The sequence below is a fragment of the Carassius auratus genome, chromosome 9 (genome assembly GCF_003368295.1).
Source record: "Carassius auratus strain Wakin chromosome 9, ASM336829v1, whole genome shotgun sequence".
NCBI lineage: Eukaryota > Metazoa > Chordata > Actinopteri > Cypriniformes > Cyprinidae > Carassius > Carassius auratus.
The window spans coordinates 2,540,428-2,563,138 of record NC_039251.1 but is presented as its reverse complement, the minus strand read 5'-3'; the positions used below and the strand labels follow the sequence as shown (position 1 = coordinate 2,563,138).

The 22,711-nt window shown below is 38.3% G+C and overlaps 2 protein-coding genes across 4 annotated transcripts in view; both read right to left on the bottom strand.

Annotated features, from left to right (window-relative positions):
• Window positions 1–22,711, bottom strand: part of LOC113109173 (NACHT, LRR and PYD domains-containing protein 12-like) — a 1,059,377-nt gene that overhangs the window by 896,127 nt on the left and 140,539 nt on the right. The window lies entirely within an intron of this gene.
• LOC113109197 (uncharacterized) lies at window positions 11,208–19,034 on the bottom strand. Of its 2 annotated transcripts, none has more exons than XM_026272848.1 (14): window positions 17,567–19,034; window positions 17,205–17,279; window positions 16,663–17,043; window positions 15,938–16,039; window positions 14,775–15,007; window positions 14,179–14,357; window positions 13,994–14,087; window positions 13,546–13,890; window positions 13,345–13,462; window positions 13,139–13,230; window positions 12,939–13,032; window positions 12,180–12,452; window positions 11,863–12,039; window positions 11,208–11,785 (listed from the first exon to the last, which is right to left on the bottom strand). In XM_026272848.1, exons 6-14 carry the CDS (start codon window positions 14,235–14,237, stop codon window positions 11,679–11,681), a joined length of 1,359 nt encoding a protein of 452 aa, XP_026128633.1. In that variant the 5' UTR covers window positions 14,238–14,357; window positions 14,775–15,007; window positions 15,938–16,039; window positions 16,663–17,043; window positions 17,205–17,279; window positions 17,567–19,034; the 3' UTR covers window positions 11,208–11,678. The 2 variants fall into 2 exon arrangements, with proteins under 2 accessions (XP_026128633.1, XP_026128634.1); XM_026272849.1 differs by having other exon boundaries at window positions 11,878–12,039; window positions 17,567–19,032.

Below are 22,711 nucleotides of genomic sequence, written 5' to 3'. Positions count from 1 at the left end.
GGAGGATTCATGGATCTGTGGCTCTTCAGAGACTCTCTGGTGTGATCTGGAGATGAAGATCTCTCTCTGATCTCCATAATGACAGACTGACACGAGGCCTGTATATCAAACACTTCACTAATCATACATGACTATATATCCATTCATTCTTCAATTATTATTATATAACAGAATATCCATTACACTTACAATAATTCAGAGAATTGCGATGAGGAAGATGATGAAATCCTCAGCTCTACACTTCAGTCACAGTCTGAATATTTCAGGAGATCAGTGTGTGATCATGTGTCAGCAAACATGCGTCTGTTCCTTCCAGAGAAAGGAGAAAGACTAAAGACTTCATCAGATGCTCATTTCACACAAGTTTATATGATTCTTTAGGCTCTTATTGAAAAGTTTGTAACATAGTTTGGTTAAAATAATCAAAAACAATAATCTGTAGAGATCAGAAATATCAAATATATTCTATCTGTCGCTCAAACAGGCCTCATATTTGAGCTTTTCTTTCCTTTTAAAACTCATTTGTTCTATAATCTGATGTCAGGTTCATTTCTGCTTATTTTCAGATGAAATTCAGCAGCAGGTCAGCAATTAAGAATTGATCAGCTAATACTGTTTTTCCTCACTGGGTTGTTGTTTTTGGGGAAAATAAGACAAATAACGCAGAACTGAGGACTTTGTTCTTTTTTTCTTGGAGAGACTGAAACACAAACTACAATATAACATGATGATATCAGAATAAAATCACTGAAATGACCATGAAGAGAGATATTTCATGGAGTCTTCTCATCGATGAAGGTTCTTCTTCTTTCAATTTTTTTTAACTTTAATAGTGCATTACCGCCACCTGCTGGACTGGGGTGTGCTACTGGATTCTAACCTTTCTAAAAAAAAAAAAAAAAAACACACACCTAAATTATTTTAATTAGTCCTGTATTCCTTAGGAAACTAAATACATATTTAAAACATATTTCACCTGAGCTTCTTTGTAGGATTTCTTCTAAGTTTAATCTTAACTGTTTTCTTTTTAATTGTGATCTTAATCTTTGTCTTTCTTCCTGATATTTAGGACAATGAATTATAACATGCTCTACAGACTCTGGACATTTACATAATTCACAATTGCCATTTTCATGTTTCTTTATTATTACCAGAGTTTTATTTAATCTTGTGTGTCCATATCTCATTATTGACAACACATCCTCCTCCTCCTTGCTTCTGTTCATATTTCTGCCCTTTCCCACTTTATTTTGGATATTATAGAACTGTCTTTATTTTGGATATTAAAGAACTGCTCTCTGGCGCCGATACAGGATGGCTGCCTCCGTGACGAGCTCCGCATATGTTTTTGTGTTTTTGTTAGTTTGTCCTGTCTTTAGTTATATTCCTGCCATCAGTTTCACCAGGGAAGAACTGCTGAACATTCAGCAGAACACACCACAGGATATTTTACAGGATTTAAATTATTCAGACGTTTTACTGAACGTTGTTATCGGAGGAGCGGCGGCGCTGATCAAGCGCTTCAGGACGCGCAGACGGGGGAAGCGAGCGGGAGCGCTCGTCAGACTCAGGAAGCGCGGATTTCGAACGCCGTTGCCTAGCATCCATCTGGCAAATCTCCACTCTCTACCCAACAAAACGGACGAACTCCTTCTGCTTTCTCGGACAAATAAGGATTTCACACACTCTGCTGCTCTGTGTTTCACGGAAACCTGGCTGAATGACACCATACCGGACAGCGCGCTCTATCTGCCGGACTTTCAGCTGTTTAGAGCGGATCGTGAATCAGAATCCACTGGGAAATCGCACGGCGGCGGGACATGCTTTTACATCAATGAACGGTGGTGTACAGATGTAACTGTGTTAAAGAAGACGTGCTGCTCAAATCTCGAAACACTCTTCATTAACTGCAAGCCATTCTATTCGCCGCGGGAGTTTCACTCGTTCATTCTGGTCAGTGTTTACATCCATCCGCAAGCGCATGTGAGCTCAGCTTTACAGAAACTCGCTGATCAGATCACAGAGACAGAACAACAACACCCGGACTCTGTTTTAATCATTCTCGGGGACTTTAATAAAGCCAATCTGTCCCGTGAACTGCCAAAATACAGACAGCATGTTACATGTCCCACCAGAGACAGTAATATATTGGATCACTGTTACACCACAATAAAGGATGCATTTCACTCTGTTCCACGAGCAGCTTTGGGACGTTCTGATCACCTTCTGGTTCATCTTATACCGTCCTACAGGCAGAAACTAAAATCAGCTAAACCTGTATCAAGGACTGTAAAAAGATGGACTAATGAAGCAGAGCAGGATTTACAATCTTGTTTTGACCTCACTGATTGGAGTGTTTTTGAAGCAGCTGCCACCGATCTGGATGAACTGACAGAGACCGTAACATCATATATCAGTTTCTGTGAGGATATGTGTATTCCTACAAAGACTCAACTAATTTACAATAATGACAAACCGTGGTTCACTGCAAAACTCAGACAGCTCCGTCAGGCCAAAGAAGATGCTTACGTGAAGGGGGACAATGTCTTGTATAAACAGGCTAAATACACATTGGAAAAGGAGATCAAAGTGGCAAAGAGGAATTATTCTGAAAAAATAAGGACTCAGTTCACTTCCAACGACTCCGCATCAGTGTGGAAAAGTCTAAAGAAGATCACCAATTACAAGACACCACCCCCAGCACTGTGGAGAATCAACGACTGGCAGACGATCTGAACGAGTTTTACTGCAGGTTTGAAAGAACACCCATCACCTGCCCTGAACGCCTCCCCACAAAACCATTCACACCCTTCACAACTCCTGCAACCAGCCCTGAATGCCTCTCCAAACTACCGTTCACACCATTAACAGCTCCTGCAACCCATCCTGAACACCTCTCCAATCAAGCACTCTCACCATTCTCACCTCCTGCATCCCCCCTCTCCCCCACACCTGCAATTCAGATCAGCGAGGATGCGGTGCGCCAGGTCTTCCGGAAGCAGAAAAGGAAAAAAGCATCAGGCCCAGATTGTGTTACACCAGCCTGTCTGAAATCCTGTGCTGACCAGCTGGCCCCCATCTTCACACAGATCTTCAACAGATCGCTGGAGCTGTGCGAAGTCCCTTCATGCCTCAAACGTTCCACCATCATCCCCATCCCTAAGAAACCCAAAATTACAGGACTAAATGACTACAGGCCTGTGGCTCTAACGTCTGTAGTCATGAAGTCATTTGAAAAACTGGTGCTGGCCCACCTGAAGGATATCACTGGACCCTTGCTGGATCCTCTTCAGTTTGCCTACAGAGCAAACAGGTCTGTGGACGATGCAGTAAACATTGGACTGCATTATGTTCTGCAACACCTAGACAGACCGGGGACTTATGTGAGGATCCTGTTTGTGGACTTCAGCTCGGCCTTCAACACGATCATCCCAAACCTCCTCCTGCCCAAACTAAATCAGCTCTCCGTGCCCACCTCCATCTGTCAGTGGATCAACAGCTTCCTGACAGACAGGCAGCAGCTAGTGAGGTTGGGAAAATACACATCCAGCACCCGTACAATCAGCACCGGAGCTCCCCAGGGCTGTGTTCTCTCCCCACTGCTCTTCTCCCTCTACACCAACGATTGCACGTCTAAGGACCCCTCTGTCAAGCTCCTGAAGTTTGCAGATGACACCACACTCATCGGCCTCATTCAGGACGGTGACGAGTCTGCTTACAGACAGGAGGTAAAAGAGCTGGCTGTCTGGTGCAGTCTCAACAACCTGGAGCTTAACACCCTCAAAACAGTGGAGATGATCGTGGACTTCAGGAGAGACCCCCCTGCACTCCCCCCACTCACCATCATGAACAGCACTGTGACTGCAGTGGAGTCATTCAGGTTCCTGGGCACCACTATCTCTCAGGACCTGAAGTGGGACATTCACATTGACTCCATCGTAAAAAAGGCCCAGCAGAGGTTGTACTTTCTCCGCCAGCTGAGGAAGTTTAACCTGCCACAGGAGCTGCTGAAACAGTTCTACTCCACCATCATTGAATCCATCCTCTGCACTTCAGTAACTGTCTGGTTCAGCTCAGCCTCTAAATCTGACCTCAGAAGACTACAGAGGGTAGTCCGGACTGCTGAGTGAATCATCGGTTCAACTCTCCCATCTATTCAGAACTGTAATTATCCAGAGTGAGAAAAAGGGCTGTCAAAATCACTCTGGACCCCTTACATCCAGCACACTCCCTCTTTGAACTGTTGCCATCTGGTCGACGCTACAGAGCACTGAGCACTAGAACGACCAGACACAGGACCAGTTTCTTCCCTCAGGCAATCCATCTTATGAACAGCTGACAATAATGGCGAACACACTACACTTTATATTTATATACACACACTTTATTTATCTAACACACATACTTAGTATACACTTAAATTTTGCACACAATATATATGTACATACATAACTTCACTTTGTAATATACCTGCCTACAATTGTCATTTGTATATTGTCATTCACTGTCTACATATTTGTATTTTTTATTCTTTTATTATGTGTTTTATGTTCTGTCGCTGTCATTCTGTTGTACTGCGGAGCTTCTGTCACGAAAACAAATTCCTCGTATGTGTACATACCTGGCAATAAAGCTCATTCTGATTCTGATTCTGATTCTGATTATCAAAATAAAATATATAAAATAATGGTTTATATTTTAATATCCTTTAAAATATAATTTATTACTGTGATGTGCAGCTGTATTTTCAGCATCATTCCTCCAGTCTTCAGTGTCACATGATCTTCAGAAATCAGTCTAATATGATGATTTATTATTAGAATTATTAATAGTTGTGATGCCAAATATTATTTTGGAATCTGCGATACTTTTTTCCGGATTCTTCGATGTATACTTTTTTTTTTTTTTTTAAAGAACAGCGTTTATTAAAAATATAAATCTCTTCTAACAATATTAATCTTTGATTTCACTTCTTATCAATTTAATACATCCTAAAAGAGTTATAAACTTTTGAACTATATTGTTTATTGTTAGAAAAGACTTCTATTTTAAATAAATGCTTTTCTTTTTAACATTTCTTTCATCAAAGAATCCTGAAAGAAGTATCACAGTTTCAGCAGCACAACTCTGATAATAAATCAATATATTATTCTGATTTGTGAAGATCATGTGACACTGAACACTGGAGGAATGATGCTGACAATCACAGAAATAAAATAGATTTTAATGTATATTAAAATAAAAAAGTTGTTTTACTTCATAATAATATTTCACTTTTTTCCTGTATTTTTGATCAAATAAATGCAGTTTTGACGAGTAAACTCCTGTAAAAAAAAACAACAACAACAACACATAAAAAATCAATCTGATCCCAAAATCTGACCGGTGTGTGTGTGTGTGTGTTTGTGTATAGCATTTACACACTAATCCCCACAAGAATAAAGATGTTAAATACTCATCTGAGGAGAAAACTATGTTGCATAATAATGAAAGGATGTGTGACGTACACTTTCTGTAAACTGAGCCAAACATTTTCACTGATTTAGGGTAGAGTAAGAATATTTAAAGTATTGCGAAAGTTAATTCATACTTGGATATAATTTTATATGCAATATTACCTTTTCTTTTCATCATCATCTTTAAGAGTTCATGATCATTTTTGTTCAACTTTATTTCTCAGTTGATAAATCAATCCACAATTCATAAAACACAACACATGCAACTTCCTGTCATTGAAATCATTTAAAAATCAAATCGACAGCTTAGAAAAAAAAAGCCTCAGGCCCAAATATTCAGTCATCACTAATGAACTGTTTGACAAACACTTCTTGCTTCGAAGTACAGATCTGAATTAAAAAAAAATCAAAACAGTCCCCGGAGTCTCAATCTAAATCAACGGAGTCGCGAACATGCTCCGAAGTGCCGATCTGAATCAACCGAGTCGCGAACATGCTCCGAAGTGCCGATCTGAATCAACCGAGTCGCGAACATGCTCCGAAGTGCCGATCTAAATCAACCGAGACGCGAACAGGCTCCGAAGTCCCGATCTGAAAACTTCGACCAAAGAATGTAAAAAATAACTCTATTTCTCTAATAACTCTACAACTCTATGAAAGACTCAGACCACGTATCTAAAAATAAATCGCTATAGTAAAAGAGAAATAATAAGAGGAGTGAAGTTTCCTACCGTTCTGCTGTGTTTGGTCCTCACGCGCGTCTGACTCTCCGCAGCGCGTCTCCGCCCCATCACACGCACGTTTACAGCGCTAAATTAATCATATTTGCTAATTATTATACATTTACTCCATTTTCAGCTTCAGGTAATTCATTTATTATTGTTAAATGAAATGTTTGATACAAAAAAAGGTTGTATTTCAGTAATAATTCAAAATTATCAAAATAAAATATATAAAATAATGGTTTATATTTTAATATCCTTTAAAATATAATTTATTTCTGTGATGTGCAGCTGTATTTTCAGCATCATTCCTCCAGTCTTCAGTGTCACATGATCTTCAGAAATCAGTCTAATATGATGATTTATTATAAGAATTATTAATAGTTGTGATGCCAAATATTATTTTGGAATCTGCGATACTTTTTTCCGGATTCTTCAATGTATATATATATTTTAAAGAACAGCGTTTATTCAAAATATAAATCTCTTCTAACAATATTAATCTTTGATTTCACTTCTTATCAATTTAATACATCCTAAAAGAGTTATAAACTTTTGAACTCTATTGTTTATTGTTAGAAAAGACTTCTATTTTAAATAAATGCTCTTCTTTTTAACATTTCATTCATCAAAGAATCCTGAAAGAAGTATCACAGTTTCAGCAGCACAACTCTGATAATAAATCATCATATTATTCTGATTTGTGAAGATCATGTGACACTGAAGACTGCAGGAATGATGCTGACAATCACAGAAATAAAATAGATTTTAATGTATATTAAAATAAAAAAGTTGTTGATCAAATAAATGCAGTTTTGACGAGTAAACTCCTGTAAAAAAAACAACAACAACAACAACACATAAAAAATCAATCTGATCCCAAAATCTGACCGGTGTGTGTGTGTGTGTGTGTGTTTGTGTATAGCATTTACACACTAATCCCCACAAGAATAAAGATGTTAAATACTCATCTGAGGAGAAAACTATGTTGCATAATAATGAAAGGATGTGTGACGTACACTTTCTGTAAACTGAGCCAAACATTTTCACTGATTTAGGGTAGAGTAAGAATATTTACAGTATTGCGTAAGTTGCCAGTATCGATTCAATGTACACACACACACACACACACACACACACACACACACACACATATATATATATATATATATATAATCATTGGTTTTGTCACCAGCAACAACACTCCAGAAGTGACGTAAAATATATATATATATATATATATATATATATATATATATATATATATATATATATATATATATATATTAGCAAAATTGACTTCATTTGTTTAATATATGCTTTTTGGGAAATGTTCTAGCTTTCTAAGAAATGTGTGTTTGCACTATTGTAAAACATTTCTTGAATTAAAAAAAAACAACAATAACATACAACAACAACAACATAATATTCGTTATATTAATGTTTTTGTCTAACGTAGTATTTGAAGATTTAAACAATACAGATAACAATAATAATAAAATACAGTTTCATGTATTTGTCTCATGTATTGTGTGCTCGTCGGCCGGCGGCAATTTGAAATGGAATGAAGACCATTCACGGCCATAGTGATTCACGGCAGAATCCAAGTATAGGTCTCTGCAGGAAAGTAATGGGAGTTACTAGATCAAGGTGTTTTTACACCATGATACATGATTGGTTTATGTAATAGTGACGTTAGGTTTAGGGGATGGGTTGAGTAAGGGGGATCACTTAGATTGCATGATTCAGAAACACCCAGCAGTTTGAAAATACCCACATGGTGATAAACGCCCACTTTTGCTCTGCAGAGACCTAAGTTTCGCAGAATCACAGGAGTCGAACATGTCCCCCACCCCCCCACCCTCCCCCCGAAATAACGCACATGCTTTGTGACAGTTTATGTGGCGCGTCTATTATGGGAGTTGTAGTTTAAATATATTGGTATATTTCTCATAATTAGAAGTCAAAAGTGTACAATTTTGGATACACCCTGTGATTTTGGGGGATGGTGAACACACTAGTGTCATCAGATTTAAAAATGTAATCGTTAAATAGGTGAAAATAGCTTACTACCATATTTGACAGTGCTTACAGTGGTTAAACTTTGGTGACCATATCTACATGACAGTAGAGGCCCAGAGCTTTCTATAGCTGCTGGTCTTGTGTGTTTAGCACCTTCTGTTGCTGAATGACAAGCCTTCAAAGATGGACTGGGTTCAAGGTTCAGAGGTCAATATTTCAAAGCAGGAGTAATGTATCCTCTTCAGAATGAAATATGTTAATCCCCATGTTGAGACCTTTCCAATGATGTGTTTGCTATAGCACTGTTGACAATTTTGTCCTACTACAACGTTTAAATTTTTACATTTCATGGTTTGCAGATGATGGGCGATTTGGGCGATAGCCTCCTTTATTGTCCCCAGAGGGATATCTGCCTTGAGTTCAAATGCTTCACACATAACACTTGACATATTGTTTTATCATACAGCTGATCTATACTTACAATAAAAAACAACATGAACAAAGTGATATGTAGTCAGACTAAAGCCAGGGTTGCCAACTCTCACGCATCTGGCGTGACACTTATGCTTTCAGCATCAATCTCACGCTTAAGTCCAAGCATGAGTGTCACGCCAGATGCGTGAGAGTTGGCAACCCTGCTGAAGCACGTCACACAGTAACAATCTATTGCTCATGTTTCACAAACAGTGACGAGCAACACACAACCATTTGCGTTATATCATGAAGTTATTGCACAACCAGCCTCAAACAACATTATTTAAAGTTTTAATTGAGCTACTGTAGGTCCAAATAGGGCTATAGTTTAGATATGTTACATTTAGATTGGGGTACCTATATCTTCTGCCAGAGGATAAGAACTCATACTTGGTATGGAGAATAAAGATGGATCAGACCCCATTATTTATGCTTGCCTGGAGAGACTGGTTTCTATTCCTCTCCACAATCTTCATATTAAAATACTCTGTAATGCAGCCTTGTATAATATAAAACCCTCTGATTCACCATGAGTGTTTGCTCTAAATGATTACACCCACTTTCAACATGGGCCTTCCAGCCAAAGGTATTGTCCATATACACACCAATAGGCGCAGAGCTGATGGATTGGTTCAACATTTATGACATCTGATACCTTCTGACCCATGTCACGACCCTTTCATCAGCTTGTGAAATGGTTAAATGAGATGTGTGAGTTGCCAAGTCAAGTCACCTTTATTTATATAGCACTTTAAACAAAAAAGATTGCGTCAAAGCAACTGAACCAACTCTTGTTGATGCTATATTTTTCGTCACTGTATTGAATAAATACCTGGGGTTGTTTGTTTTCTTCTTTCTGGACAATCCCAGAGTTTAAGGTCCCGTTGTCATGGTATCCTCCAGGAGGAGGACCAGCACCACCGTCCGCCGCGATGTTCCTGCGGACTCCCGCCGCTGGAAGTATAGGATTTGGAATGTCTTTGTGCTCCATGGTTGGCTTTACTATGCTGATAGTGGACTGTGGGGCGCAACTCCTCACAGTCCCGATTTTATTTCAGAGTGACCTTCTCTTAGACAGGTTTCCATCCAAGGCTATGAGCCCTATCTGCCCATGCTATTTGACCCCTAGCTGGGGGCAGTGGTTGGCAGACGCCAGGGCGTATCCACACGCCGGTGGGCTGCACGTCGTGCCTCTGGGGCCCACTGTTGCTCCGAGATCCCCTGCAGATTAGCCTGGGGTCTCGCGGCACCCAGTATCCGTGTGTGGCCACGTGGAGGCACTGCAGGAGTCTTGGTGGTAGAGAGGCTGTGTACCGGCAGCAGGAGGCTTACGCACTCGGCTCCTCTTATTCACCTCCACTAGGGGGGCTAGCCGGTGGCAGTAGCTGAAAGCAGAGAGTAGCAGGCAGGAGCAACATGCAGCACACAACATGCAACATGCACTGACAACAAGTACTTCTACGCACTACTGCACGTGACGCATCACACACACCCTGTGCAAGCACAACACACTAAGCCAGCATTAGGGGGGTGGACTCATTTAAAATAATGTAATCATCAGGTTTTAGCCAGGTTTCTGTCAAACAGAGCACATCTATATTATGATCAGTTATCATATTATTTACAGAAAGTGTTTTCGTAGAAAGGGATCTGATATTCAGTAAGCCAATCTTTATCATTTGTTTATTCGTATTGCATTTGTTTTTTATTTGTTGAACCTCAATTAAATTGTTACTCTTAACTTGGTTTGGACGTTTTTTGTATTTTCTAGTTCGGGGAACAGACACAGTCTCTATAGTGTGATATCTAGGTGAAAGAGTCTCTATGTGCTGAGTAATAACTGACCTCTGTGATGTGAGGCAGCTAGCAGACGGTCGGTTTAGTCAGTCTGTCTGCTTCCTTGTGTCTGTGTGCAGAAGGCTGAGCAAGAAGTGTGCCAAAAATTGAATAATTTAATGTGATTTTAAATCAAAGTCTCACACATAAATATGCTCATGTTTTTTTTCCCCCTGTAGTCTCTGCTATTAATATTTATCAACCACAATATTAGAAAATTAAATAACATGTATGAAAAAAAAATGCTTCTGTTTGTATGGTTTATTTTTTGTTTTTCAAACAGTACAAGTTAAAACAAATGCAAATTAGTCAAACGAGCTATTAGGCTGTATTTTTAAACACTCAACTGTAGGTTTTTCATATAGTCAGGAAATGTAGTTATTAAAGCAAATCTTGAAGTAATTCAGTGAGGCTTCCCTATTAAACATCCAAATTCTGAAAAATTTAATTGTGTGTATATAATAACCACTATTGTGTATATAATTAAGTCACATTTTCAAGTTTTGGGCCAGTTTTTGCATTTGTTGAACCTCTATGTACTTTCACTGCACATGAGAAGCAGCTGATAAAGTCCTGTCAAGGATGCTTTCAGAGACCATTTGTAGCATGAGATGATGCAAGAGTCCAACTTCAGAAAAAAAATGGGTTTGTGTGTCAAGGTAAAACTGTCAGAAAACTCAGATTTGCCACAGCAGATGACATTAGTGGAATTATGTTTATTATTATTATTACAATGCACATATTTACACCTTCCTGCAAACTTTTCCGCACAGTTTTGTTCTACCATAAACAGAAGATTACTATTGGAAAAACAGTTACTTAAATTAATTACATTCATTATTGTTGTAATGTCACATGTAGATATGATGAATACTATTATTCAAGCATATCTGACACACAAACAGTGTTTCCTCCATGTTGATTTGACCGTGGTGGCCCCCCACAGCAACATTTCTGACCCCCTACGGTATCAGAAATAGGGCTGCATTGTTAGAGTGGGAGAAAAAATAAACAAAATAAAAATAAAAAGGAAACTCTGCAACAAAAATGACTTAATGCTCATTTCTCACTTGAGAGCTCATCAAACTCATCTGACAATTCAGAGTCACTAGTCGTATCCATCCCAATCATTCTGGAAGTCCATACTTGTTCCAGTCAAAACTTTAGCTTAACAGTCTCTTGCATGCTTCATCATTCTGGTGACTTCTTGCTTCTTTCTCAAAGTTAAGCTGAGGAAACCCTTGATCCCTTCTTCATTTAGATCCCACAGCTCACCTTGTAAAACAAACATTATCAGAAAAAAAAAATTCCAATGTACAGTATAGTATTTCAACGCATTACTTAATGTGTACTTTTCAATGCCTCACTGGAAAGCTGGCATGACATCTCCTTGAGTGTGTCTGCACGAGTGGAGAGAGATTTCCAATGCTTTGCCATCTCAGAAAGAACAATCTTCTTCTCCTCCTCAAGTCTCCTGATAGCCATCACAACATCAAACGCCTTCCTCTTGGTTTTCAAATCTACAGCGTCTGGGATACAGTCGTGGAAAATAAGTCAATTATAAGTATGATTATTTTTCAAAGAATTTCTGAGATAATCTGGGATAAGGCATAATTATTTTTTTGCTACTGTGAATTAAACAAAATTGTCAACAGATTTGTGTACATACCACCATGTGAAAGTTGCCATGGCCAAACTGTCTCGTCAGAGAGAATGATGTCAAAGGCGATTCTTTCTGTATCTGGAACCATACTGTTGTATTTTTCAACAACAGAGCTAAGAATGGCCTTCTCCTCTCTGATTTTGCGCCGGATCCGGGCCCGACCTTTGCTGCCATCGGTGTCTTTGTAAAGGCGCTGGGACCTTCTTTTAATGCTGGCCACCAGCACCTCTATTCTATTGATCACTGCGTCAAGATCGGCATTCTTTTGGGATGTTGTTGCTGAGAAGAAAAAAAAAAAAGTGTAATCATTTCACATTTTCATGGCAGTAACTGAAACGCTATAATGAAGTCATAAGGATGATCCCTCTTTGCTTTTTTTTTCCCCCTTTATAAAAAAAAACACAGCTCCTAGAGGAAGGACATGCGAGTCTCAATCATTTCATATTTATTAGCGTGTATAGGAAGTATGTAACAGGGTACCAAAGAAAATTACAACGTAGCCAAGATGGGATCCACTAACTGCAAGAAATGTCCAAACTTCTGGACTGTGCACCATTCAGGTACTTTCAGGGTACTTTGTTTTGACATAATTTCCAGTGTGAATAGTGTATAGTACATACTAAAATTTGGCATTTTTATTGCATAAGTACATGACCAAAAAAACAGTGTATGTATGATTTCATTTTAAAACAATAATTACTTGCAGAAGCATGTCTCCCATTATTCTGCAGAACTGAGACATTGAAGTAATAGTATAACTCTCACCTGCTGCCCACTCCTTAATATCAGTGACCCAGCCCTCAACTTCAACCTGTGTCACTGCCAGCTGGATTCTCATGCTTTCCAGACGTTTTGTGGCCTTCAAATAACAAAAAAAGGAAACGAAAGTAGAAAAATGTTATACCTACAAAAATATACAATAGAAGGTATTTACAATATAAGAAAATAACAATACTCATCTCTACCTTCTGATATCGGCAGGCAAGTGAAGTAGCCAAGTTATTAAACTTTTGCTGATTCAAGCGCATGGCCATCAATGTAAGCATGTCAGTACGTCCTACAAAAAAAATAAAATAAAAAATAAAATAAAAAAACACAACACCACATGTCCCTCACTGGCTACAATTTTCTTGTAACACTTTCAGTCTAGTGCAGTGTGTGGTTACCTTACCTGCTTTGGACATGTGCTTCGTGGTCACAGCAATCCTAGAGAGGAAGGCGTTACACTGCTCAACCTCCTCGCCAAGTGTCAATCCGGCCCCTTGCTGGTAAGCTCCACTCCATTTAACCTATTGAAGAAAATACTTAAAAGCTGCCAACATTCCTTTGCAGGTGTTTAGGGACAGTCAATGACATTGTAATGTTTTCTTACCTCGCATTTAAAATCATGGGCTTTGGCATGAAACACTGAGAGGAATGGTTTCATGCTCAGAAGGTGCTGGAGCTCCGGGCAGCTTTTTGTGACTTTGTTGAGGTAAGGCCAGTACTTGCAGGTTACATCCATGGCAAAAAAGCTTATTGGCGTATTTGCCAGCTTGTTCTGCAGGTAGAGGGGATAAGCATATATTTCTCCCCTGAACATGTTGAGAGCGGTGAGAAAAACTCCATGTCGACAGACTGCAAGCTCAAGTCCCTCCTCATCAATTTTACTTGAGGATTTCTGAGACGTTTCCCTTGCAGCTGACCACTTCCCTCCACAGACACCTCTTCCAGAGACCTACAAAATGGAAAAAGGTTGTTATAAAAAGTAAGGAATCACCCAAACAATGTCAAGATGTTATTGGTGTTTTTTTATTAGAAATATTATAAAACAAGTTTACATGGTTGGTGGTAGAATGAATGTAATCCACAAATCTCTCTACTTCATCATCTTTTGCAATGAAGATGCCATCAAATAAGGCTTTTTCTTCAGATCTAAATGAAAGAAAGATACACATTGACCTTCAATATGACACAGCCAAGGTTACTTTAACAACACTGCAAATTACACACATTTTGAAAGTACCTTGCTGCATTCTTAAAGCGGTGGTGCTTGCGATTTCCATCCACAGAAACAGCAAGCATGTCTGGGGTTCATGCAGGGCAGACAAAATGCTCCTCCCTGCAGATCTTATCCACCTCAAATCTAACAGCCTCCCACTCCAAAAAACTTTTTCTGAAGCTGTCTGCTGTGATCTTCCCAATCTGTTTCAGAACAATAAAACATGCCAACATAATTCACAGTAAACTAAAGTCAGTAAGGTCAAAGGTGACGCCAAATCCTCCACCATCGAGCCTCCAAAGGCAGCTGCTCAGCCCAGTGCATCATTGGAAATCTTTTGGCTCTTTGTATGTCACGGACAGAAAACATCACAACCAAAAAATTTGTACATTTAGTGTACGAATTTAGATTTTTTTACAGAGCGGCAGTTTTTACACAAAAATGTGGAATATTAGATGACGTTCTGTCAATGTATCGTGTATAGCTAAATCACTGTGTTTTGATATCATCAACATGCTCCAATTATAATAATCAATGTGTTGATAATGTCACCATAGTCATTCTACAATACACGTTAATACTAGTACTAGTTGTTAGTGATTCCCACCACTAATACTCACACGGCCAAAGCGGAGAGTTCGTTGATCAAGCATTCTTAAAAATGCTTGGCACGACAGTCCTGGTGCTGCCATCTTCAACTCTTCATATGAATAAAACACATCTGTAGAGTACACTGTGGAAAAGTGAAGGGTAGCAGGCCAGTAGTCATTACGGACTAAGTCATCCGCTCCAGGGCTCCATGTGGTTTTGCATGCCTCGCATTTCATCTCAGGCATACTGAGATCATATCGTCCTGGAAAAATCAAGAACACATTGTATTATGCACAACTCTGACAAATTCATTGGGAACTAGAGGTCCCTCCCGCATGTCCCGACACAAAAGACTGCAGCGCGGGACAGGTTTTGAAAGCTCTATGCGGGACTGGCCGGAATGAGACAGGTGTGTTTGCTGGTGCGGGAGAAACAGATGATTCACTGCATTTCCGCAAATTAAATATTTGTGTAAAACAACATACACAAATGAGAAAGTAGTGCATGTAATTATAGTTCAGCTGGATGATATGTTAGGCAGCAATAAAAAAAAGACGGTGTTTAAGCAGTCTAACTGACAATGTTGTTTACGTGGTTTCAATTCTTTCCCGCTGCTCTATCTGAAACTTGAAATTGAAAGCGTGACAGAAGAAGTGGACACCACTGGGCTACTTCAGATGTTCTTGAATTTCTAAAGAAAAGTAGCCTACATTATAATCACCCATAGAGTACAGTCATAACCAAGAAACTTAAAATCAGACATCTGGCAGTCTTTCTCAGTTGTCAAATGCATCTTTCGTGAAATAATGCAAAACTGAACATCCCTCCTGCCTATCCTGTGGTCTTTCACAGGCGGGAGATGCACATACGGTTATCGATGCGGATGGGAGCGGGACTTAAACAACACATTGCAGAACGGGACCGAATATTGCAGGAAAGGGGGGGGGGTGCAGGACTGAAAATCCTGCCCAGCGCAGACCACTATAGGGAACGTTTGAATAGAAATAGATAAGCAGTTTTTTTTTATTCAAATAGGACAATGGAAAGTGTCAGGAAGCAAGTGGGAGAGCCCTATGGGGTGGAATCAGGTTAAAGTCCAACCCAGGTCCCTATGGGCACTTTGCCCAGAATGTGATATGGACACTAGAGCCACTTGATCTGGAATGTTCCCTTAAGTTCATCTTATTCTTACCATTCATTGTAAGCACAGCAACAACTTTTCCTGTGTTGACACTCAACGATCCTGGAGAACAACTACATATTTTTTTGGGCATCTCCAACGGCACAATACACACTGAAAGACACATCATATGCAGGGATTAAAGACATGCATCGTACTATGTACTAACTCGGAAGTATTCTGTAATCCTTTTTTTTAATAAATGATTTGAAAAGCTTTAAAGATAAAGTGTGTTTCAGAGAAAGTACTCAAAAGATTCCTGAGAGGCCTATTATACTGTAAAGTTATTTAAATAAACTGAGAATGGGACTAGGGCTGCACAATATATAATTGCGCTTTTTCTGACAGATAAAGCGATTACCATTTCCAATATGATTTTTGAATGTGAATGATTTGATTTAGTTCAATATTCCAAATGTCTCTTTAATTTGTGCCACCTCTGATAGGGAAGCACAGCCAGTGTACAAGACTAACACCCACTGACTGACTGAAGTTCGCCAATCAGAATTTTTGTACCCTTTACGCACTACGCAGACCCACCAACCAGAAGTTGCACAGTCAAGGAGGATGACGTGAATATACAAGTCAAATGTCACAAATGTACCTAAGCATGATTATTTGCAGATTTTACCATTAGGCAGTTGCGTTGGATCATATTGCAATTGTGATTGCATTAATTGTGCAGCCCTAAATGGGACACTCAAAAAAAAGAAAGAAAAAAAAGAAATACAGCTTACCACACTGGGAAAGAGCCCTCTCCACGACACAGGTTGTTGGAGGCAATGGCTGAAAGAATCCAGCTATTGTTGCATCCCTGTTGTGGAATACGTGGTTTCGGTGTATACTGACATCACAATCAGCACAGAAAAATGGTTGTGGTCTGCAGTCACGACAACGGACAGCAGCTGGACTGATGCCACATTGTTGGCAGATCTGAGTTGTCACATTTTGTTGTGCTACCATGGTATTCACCAGACAGGCTCTTTCTTTCTCCCACCTCTCTGAGAGGAGACTTTTTCGAGTAGACCAGTCTGAAGAGGCCCGTGGTGGTGCTGGTGCCGTTTCCTGATCATCCAAGTCATCACCCTGTGAGTGGTTTAGCTCTTCAAGGAAAGTCTCTGTTAAAATAGTACATCATATTTAAAAAAATAATTTCTACACTATCAAAGTATGTAACATGGATGTTGTCGGTTATCCTGTTGCAAAAACATGTAATTTACACTCTAATTATTAGAATCTGTAAACAAAATGAACTGATAGCGACAAAAAAAGAACATACCAACAGTGTCAGGAGGACAGTAGCTGTCCAACATTCTAGGATGAGCACCAGCCTTACGACTGTAGCTGTGACTAGCTGTAGCAGAAAATAAAACCTAAATCAACCTTTACAGCATTACAATTCCAAAGATTTTGACAAGCTCATTTTATTCCACACAATGATACAAACTTTTATTAGCCCAATTACGTTGTCTATACCCCTTTGGTGAGTATGTCATAAAAACTGCATATCTCATACCAGACACATGACTGATTCATGTATTCAATCCCAAGAGGTAAAACAATCTACATCTCCATTTTAGATATATGTGAACAATCACAGGAGTTCTCCTTTAAGTAATATAACTGAAAAATAAAACTGACCCATTTGGTTTCGGGATGACCTTGGTCTGTCATAGACAACATTTCCATCACTGTCTCTCTTCAACCACCTGACAGGTTGATGGCTGGTGGATGGTGCTGCCTCCTGTTCTCCCGACATCTTATTAATGAAATCATCCAAGCTCTGGAGTTCATAATTTAATTCAGAATGTTCAACAAGCTCATCAAGCTCATCAAGGACCTGTTCGAAATTGGAATGGTCACTCATGACGAACAAGGACAAACAAAACAACACTAAAGGGATAGGGGGAAGAGCAAATGAGCAAGAACCACGGAGAACTAGACGGACTAACAACAATTAAATAGACAAACGTGGCTCTTAAAAGTGCCTTTGTTTTTGCTTTTTAATGAAACAGAAGTTTTAAAATAAATGATGAAGGAACAAGGGGACCTGTTGAGAGAAGGGAAAGATAATACATTCAGATTTGAAGATCATGCTACATACAAATACAAATATACTGAAAAACTGAAAGGTTTAAGAACTTGAGAAAATGTTGGTCAAGTTTGCCCATGGTTTGGGATGTGGCGGGGAGGTCTGTGGGTGCTTATAGTATTAGGCCAGAATACTGTAGGGCTGGGTGTTGCCTGAAAACTCACAATACAATAGCTCAAAAGGGATGGACTGATCTTTACAATCATGGCTGATATTGATACCAACCATTCAAAATGCCAGTTTGGCTGATAATCAGTGCCATTTTTTTTAATATGTTTTATAAGTTATTAATTCTACTTTTGCACTAACAAGGAAAAATATTTCTTTAACTGGTTTATTTCCTTTTCCCTGTGATAATTTTACTGTATATAAATGGGCACAAAACACTTGGCAAAGAAAGAGCAACGACATACAACCACAAGAAGAATCCCAACGCAGAAATACATTATAGCTGCTGTAACACGTTATGTCTCATGAAAATCTTACATTCTCTTATGATTGTACCTTACATGATTATATGCGACAAAAAATTAACTTGAATTCAATTAGCTAACTTTGCTAGCCTGCACATTTGGTACAGAAAGCCATTTTTTTTAGAATGTTTTCCATTATTTATCGTCATAAGATATGGCCACCTTAAAAAATGTAAAGTTCCTAAACACAACTTCTTGTCCTGATTCAACAGTTTTGATGTGTAAATGTAAGAATAGTATCGATCTTTATTAATTAAGCCTTCTAACATTACTTTACTTACCGAGTGGAAAATCGCAATGGACCTTGGGATCGCCCATACGGTGACGTCAGCGTTATTAATTTAGAGGATTTAATAATAATAATAATAATAATAATAATAAAAAGATTAATTGAACACAATCGTAGCATTTATATGCATTTATTAAAATCAACAAACCTCTGATAAAAATACGTTATCCAGCATGCTATAGTTAAAGCGGTGTCCTACCAATGATTACTTGCACGCGCCTTGGAGCGTTGTTAAACTCGCCTTTTAATGCTGTTTTACCTGCAGTCGAGCGTTGCTTTGGTCAAACTCACCTCTGAATGCCGTTTTCCCTGCAGGTGAGCGTTGTTAAACTCATCTCTGAATGCCGTTTTCCCTGCAGGTGAGCGTTGTTAAACTCATCTCTGAATGCCGTTTTCCCTGCAGGTGAGCGTTGTTAAACTCACCGCTGATGAACGCGCTAAACCTTTGCGGGCGCTTTGATATCAGATTGCGAGGCTTTTTAAACATCAAAAACCCGCCATTTGGGGGCCGCCATTTGACTCACCTTGGCATAGATCATTTTTTGTAACCTGTTCCTTTTTATTTTTATTTATTGTAGTCTAGATCCATACGAGGCAGACAATGGGTTGTGGTGTGCTGAAACAAGACGTCAAATTTCAACGCTGTTTAGTTCCATAGAAGTCTATCGGACTACCCCCCACGTTGAAAAAAGACGTCAAAGGTATACCCAGTGCGTCAAAAAAGTGACGCCAGATCCCTTGACCATGCGTCAGACATTTGACGAGTAGCGAGTGAGACTGTGTTGGTGTGACGTACACTTTCTGTAAACTGAGCCAAACATTTTCACTGATTTAGGGTAGAGTAAGAATATTTAAAGTATTGCGCAAGTTAGTTCATACTTGGATATAATTTTATATGCAATATTACCTTTTCTTTTCATCATCATCTTTAAGAGTTCATGATCATTTCTGTTCAACTTTATTTCTCAGTTGATGAATCCATCCACAATTCATAAAACACAACACATGCAACTTCCTGTCATTGAAATCATTTAAAAATCAAATCGACAGGTTAGAAAAAAAAGCCTCAGGCCCAAATATTCAGTTATCACTAATGAACTGTTTGACAAACACTTCTTGCTTCGAAGTACAGATCTGAATTAAAAAAAAAAAAAAATCACAAACAGTCCCCGGAGTCTCAATCTGAATCAACGGAGTCGCGAACATGCTCCGAAGTGCCGATCTGAATCAACCGAGTCGCGAAAATGCTCCGAAGTGCCGATCTGAATCAACCGAGTCGCGAACATGCTCCGAAGTGTCGATCTGAATCAACCGAGTCGCGAACAGGCACCGAAGTCCCGATCTGAAAACTTCGACCAAAGAATGTAAAAATAACTCTATTTCTCTAATAACTCTACAACTCTATGAAAGACTCAGACCACGTATCTAAAAATAAATCGCTATAGTAAAAGAGAAATAATAAGAGGAGTGAAGTTTCCTACCGTTCTGCTGTGTTTGGTCCTCACGCGGGTCTGACGCTCCACGGCGCGTCTCCGCCCCATCACACGCGCGTTTACAGCGCTAAATTAATCATCTTTGCTAATTATTATACATTTACTTCATTGTCAGCTTCAGGTAATTCCTTTATTATTGTTCATTGAATTGTTTGATACAAAAAAGGTTGTATTTCAGTAATAATTCAAAATTATCAAAATAAAATATATAAAATAGTGGTTTACATTTTAATATCCTTTAAAATATAATTTATTACTGTGATGTGCAGCTGTATTTTCAGCATCATTCCTCCAGTCTTCAGTGTCACATGATCTTCAGAAATCAGTCTAATATGATGATTTATTATTAGAATTATTAATAGTTGTGATGCCAAATATTATTTTGGAATCTGCGATACTTTTTTCCGGATTCTTCGATGTATACTTTTTTTTTTTAAAGAACAGCGTTTATTAAAAATATAAATCTCTTCTAACAATATTAATCTTTGATTTCACTTCTTATCAATTTAATACATCCTAAAAGAGTTATAAATTTTTGAACTCTATTGTTTATTGTTAGAAAAGACTTCTGTTTTAAATAAATGCTTTTCTTTTTAACATTTCTTTCATCAAAGAACCCTGAAAGAAGTATCACAGTTTCAGCAGCACAACTCGTATAATAAATCATCATATTATTCTGATTTGTGAAGATCATGTGACACTGAAGACTGGAGAAATGATGCTGACAATCACAGAAATAAAATAGATTTTAATGTATATTAAAATAAAAAAGTTGTTTTACTTCATAATAATATTTCACTTTTTTCCTGTATTTTTGATCAAATAAATGCAGTTTTGACGAGTAAACTCCAACAACAACACATAAAAAATCAATCTGATCCCAAACTCTGACCGGTGTGTGTGTGTGTGTGTGTGTGTTTGTGTATAGCACTTACACACTAATCCCCACAAGAATAAAGATGTTAAATACTCATCTGAGGAGAAAACTATGTTGCATAATAATGAAAGGATGTGTGACGTACACTTTCTGTAAACTGAGCCAAACATTTTCACTGATTTAGGGTAGAGTAAGAATATTTAAAGTATTGCGCAAGTTAGTTCATACTTGGATATAATTTTATATGCAATATTACCTTTTCTTTTCATCATCATCTTTAAGAGTTCATGATCATTTTTGTTCAACTTTATTTCTCAGTTGATAAATCCATCCACAATTCATAAAACACAACACATGCAACTTCCTGTCATTGAAATCATTTAAAAATCAAATCGACAGCTTAGAAAAAAAAAAGCCTCAGGCCCAAATATTCAGTCATCACTAATGAACTGTTTGACAAACACTTCTTGCTTCGAAGTACAGATCTGAATTTAAAAAAAAAAAAAAAAAAAAATCACAAACAGTCCCCGGAGTCTCAATCTGAATCAAAGGAGTCGCGAACATGCTCCGAAGTGCCGATCTGAATCAACCGAGTCGCGAAAATGCTCCGAAGTGCCGATCTGAATCAACCGAGTCGGGAACATGCTCCGAAGTGCCGATCTAAATCAACCGAGTCGCGAACATGCTCCGAAGTGCCAATCTGAATCAACCGAGTCGCGAACAGGCTCCGAAGTCCCGATCTGAAAACTTCGACCAAAGAATGTAAAAAATAACTCTATTTCTCTAATAACTCTACAACTCTATGAAAGACTCAGACCACGTATCTAAAAATAAATCGCTTTAGTAAAAGAGAAATAATAAGAGGAGTGAAGTTTCCTACCGTTCTGCTGTGTTTGGTCCTCACGCGCGTCTGACGCTCCGCGGCGCGTCGCCGCCCCTCACACGCGCGTTTACAGCGCTAAATTAATCATCTTTGCTAATTATTATACATTTACTTCATTGTCAGCTTCAGGTAATTCATTTATTATTGTTCAATGAACTGTTTGATACAAAAAAAGGTTGTATTTCAGTAATAATTCAAAATTATCAAAATAAAATATATAAAATAATGGTTTATATTTTAATATCCTTTAAAATATAATTTATTTCTGTGATGTGCAGCTGTATTTTCAGCATCATTCCTCCAGTCTTCAGTGTCACATGATCTTCAGAAATCAGTCTAATATGATGATTTATTATTAGAATTATTAATAGTTGTGATGCTAAATATTATTTTGGAATCTGCGATACTTTTTTCCGGATTCTTCGATGTATATATATTTTTTTAAAGAACAGCGTTTATTCAAAATATAAATCTCTTCTAACAATATTAATCTTTGATTTCACTTCTTATCAATTTAATACATCCTAAAAGAGTTATAAACTTTTGAACTATATTGTTTATTGTTAGAAAAGACTTCTATTTTAAATAAATGCTCTTCTTTTTAACATTTCATTCATCAAAGAATCCTGAAAGAAGTATCACAGTTTCAGCAGCACAACTCTGATAATAAATCATCATA

Excerpts from the sequence above, each read along its gene's own strand:
- LOC113109197 (XM_026272848.1), bottom strand. The coding sequence starts at position 14,237 with ATGCTTGCTGTTTCTGTGGATGGAAATCGCAAGCACCACCGCTTTAAG. Across the intron at positions 13,463-13,545 it reads CCCATGATTTTAAATGCGAG|GTTAAATGGAGTGGAGCTTA; the intron begins GTAAGAAAACAT and ends TTTCTTCAATAG. Across the intron at positions 12,453-12,938 it reads TATTAAGGAGTGGGCAGCAG|CAACAACATCCCAAAAGAAT; the intron begins GTGAGAGTTATA and ends TTTTCTTCTCAG.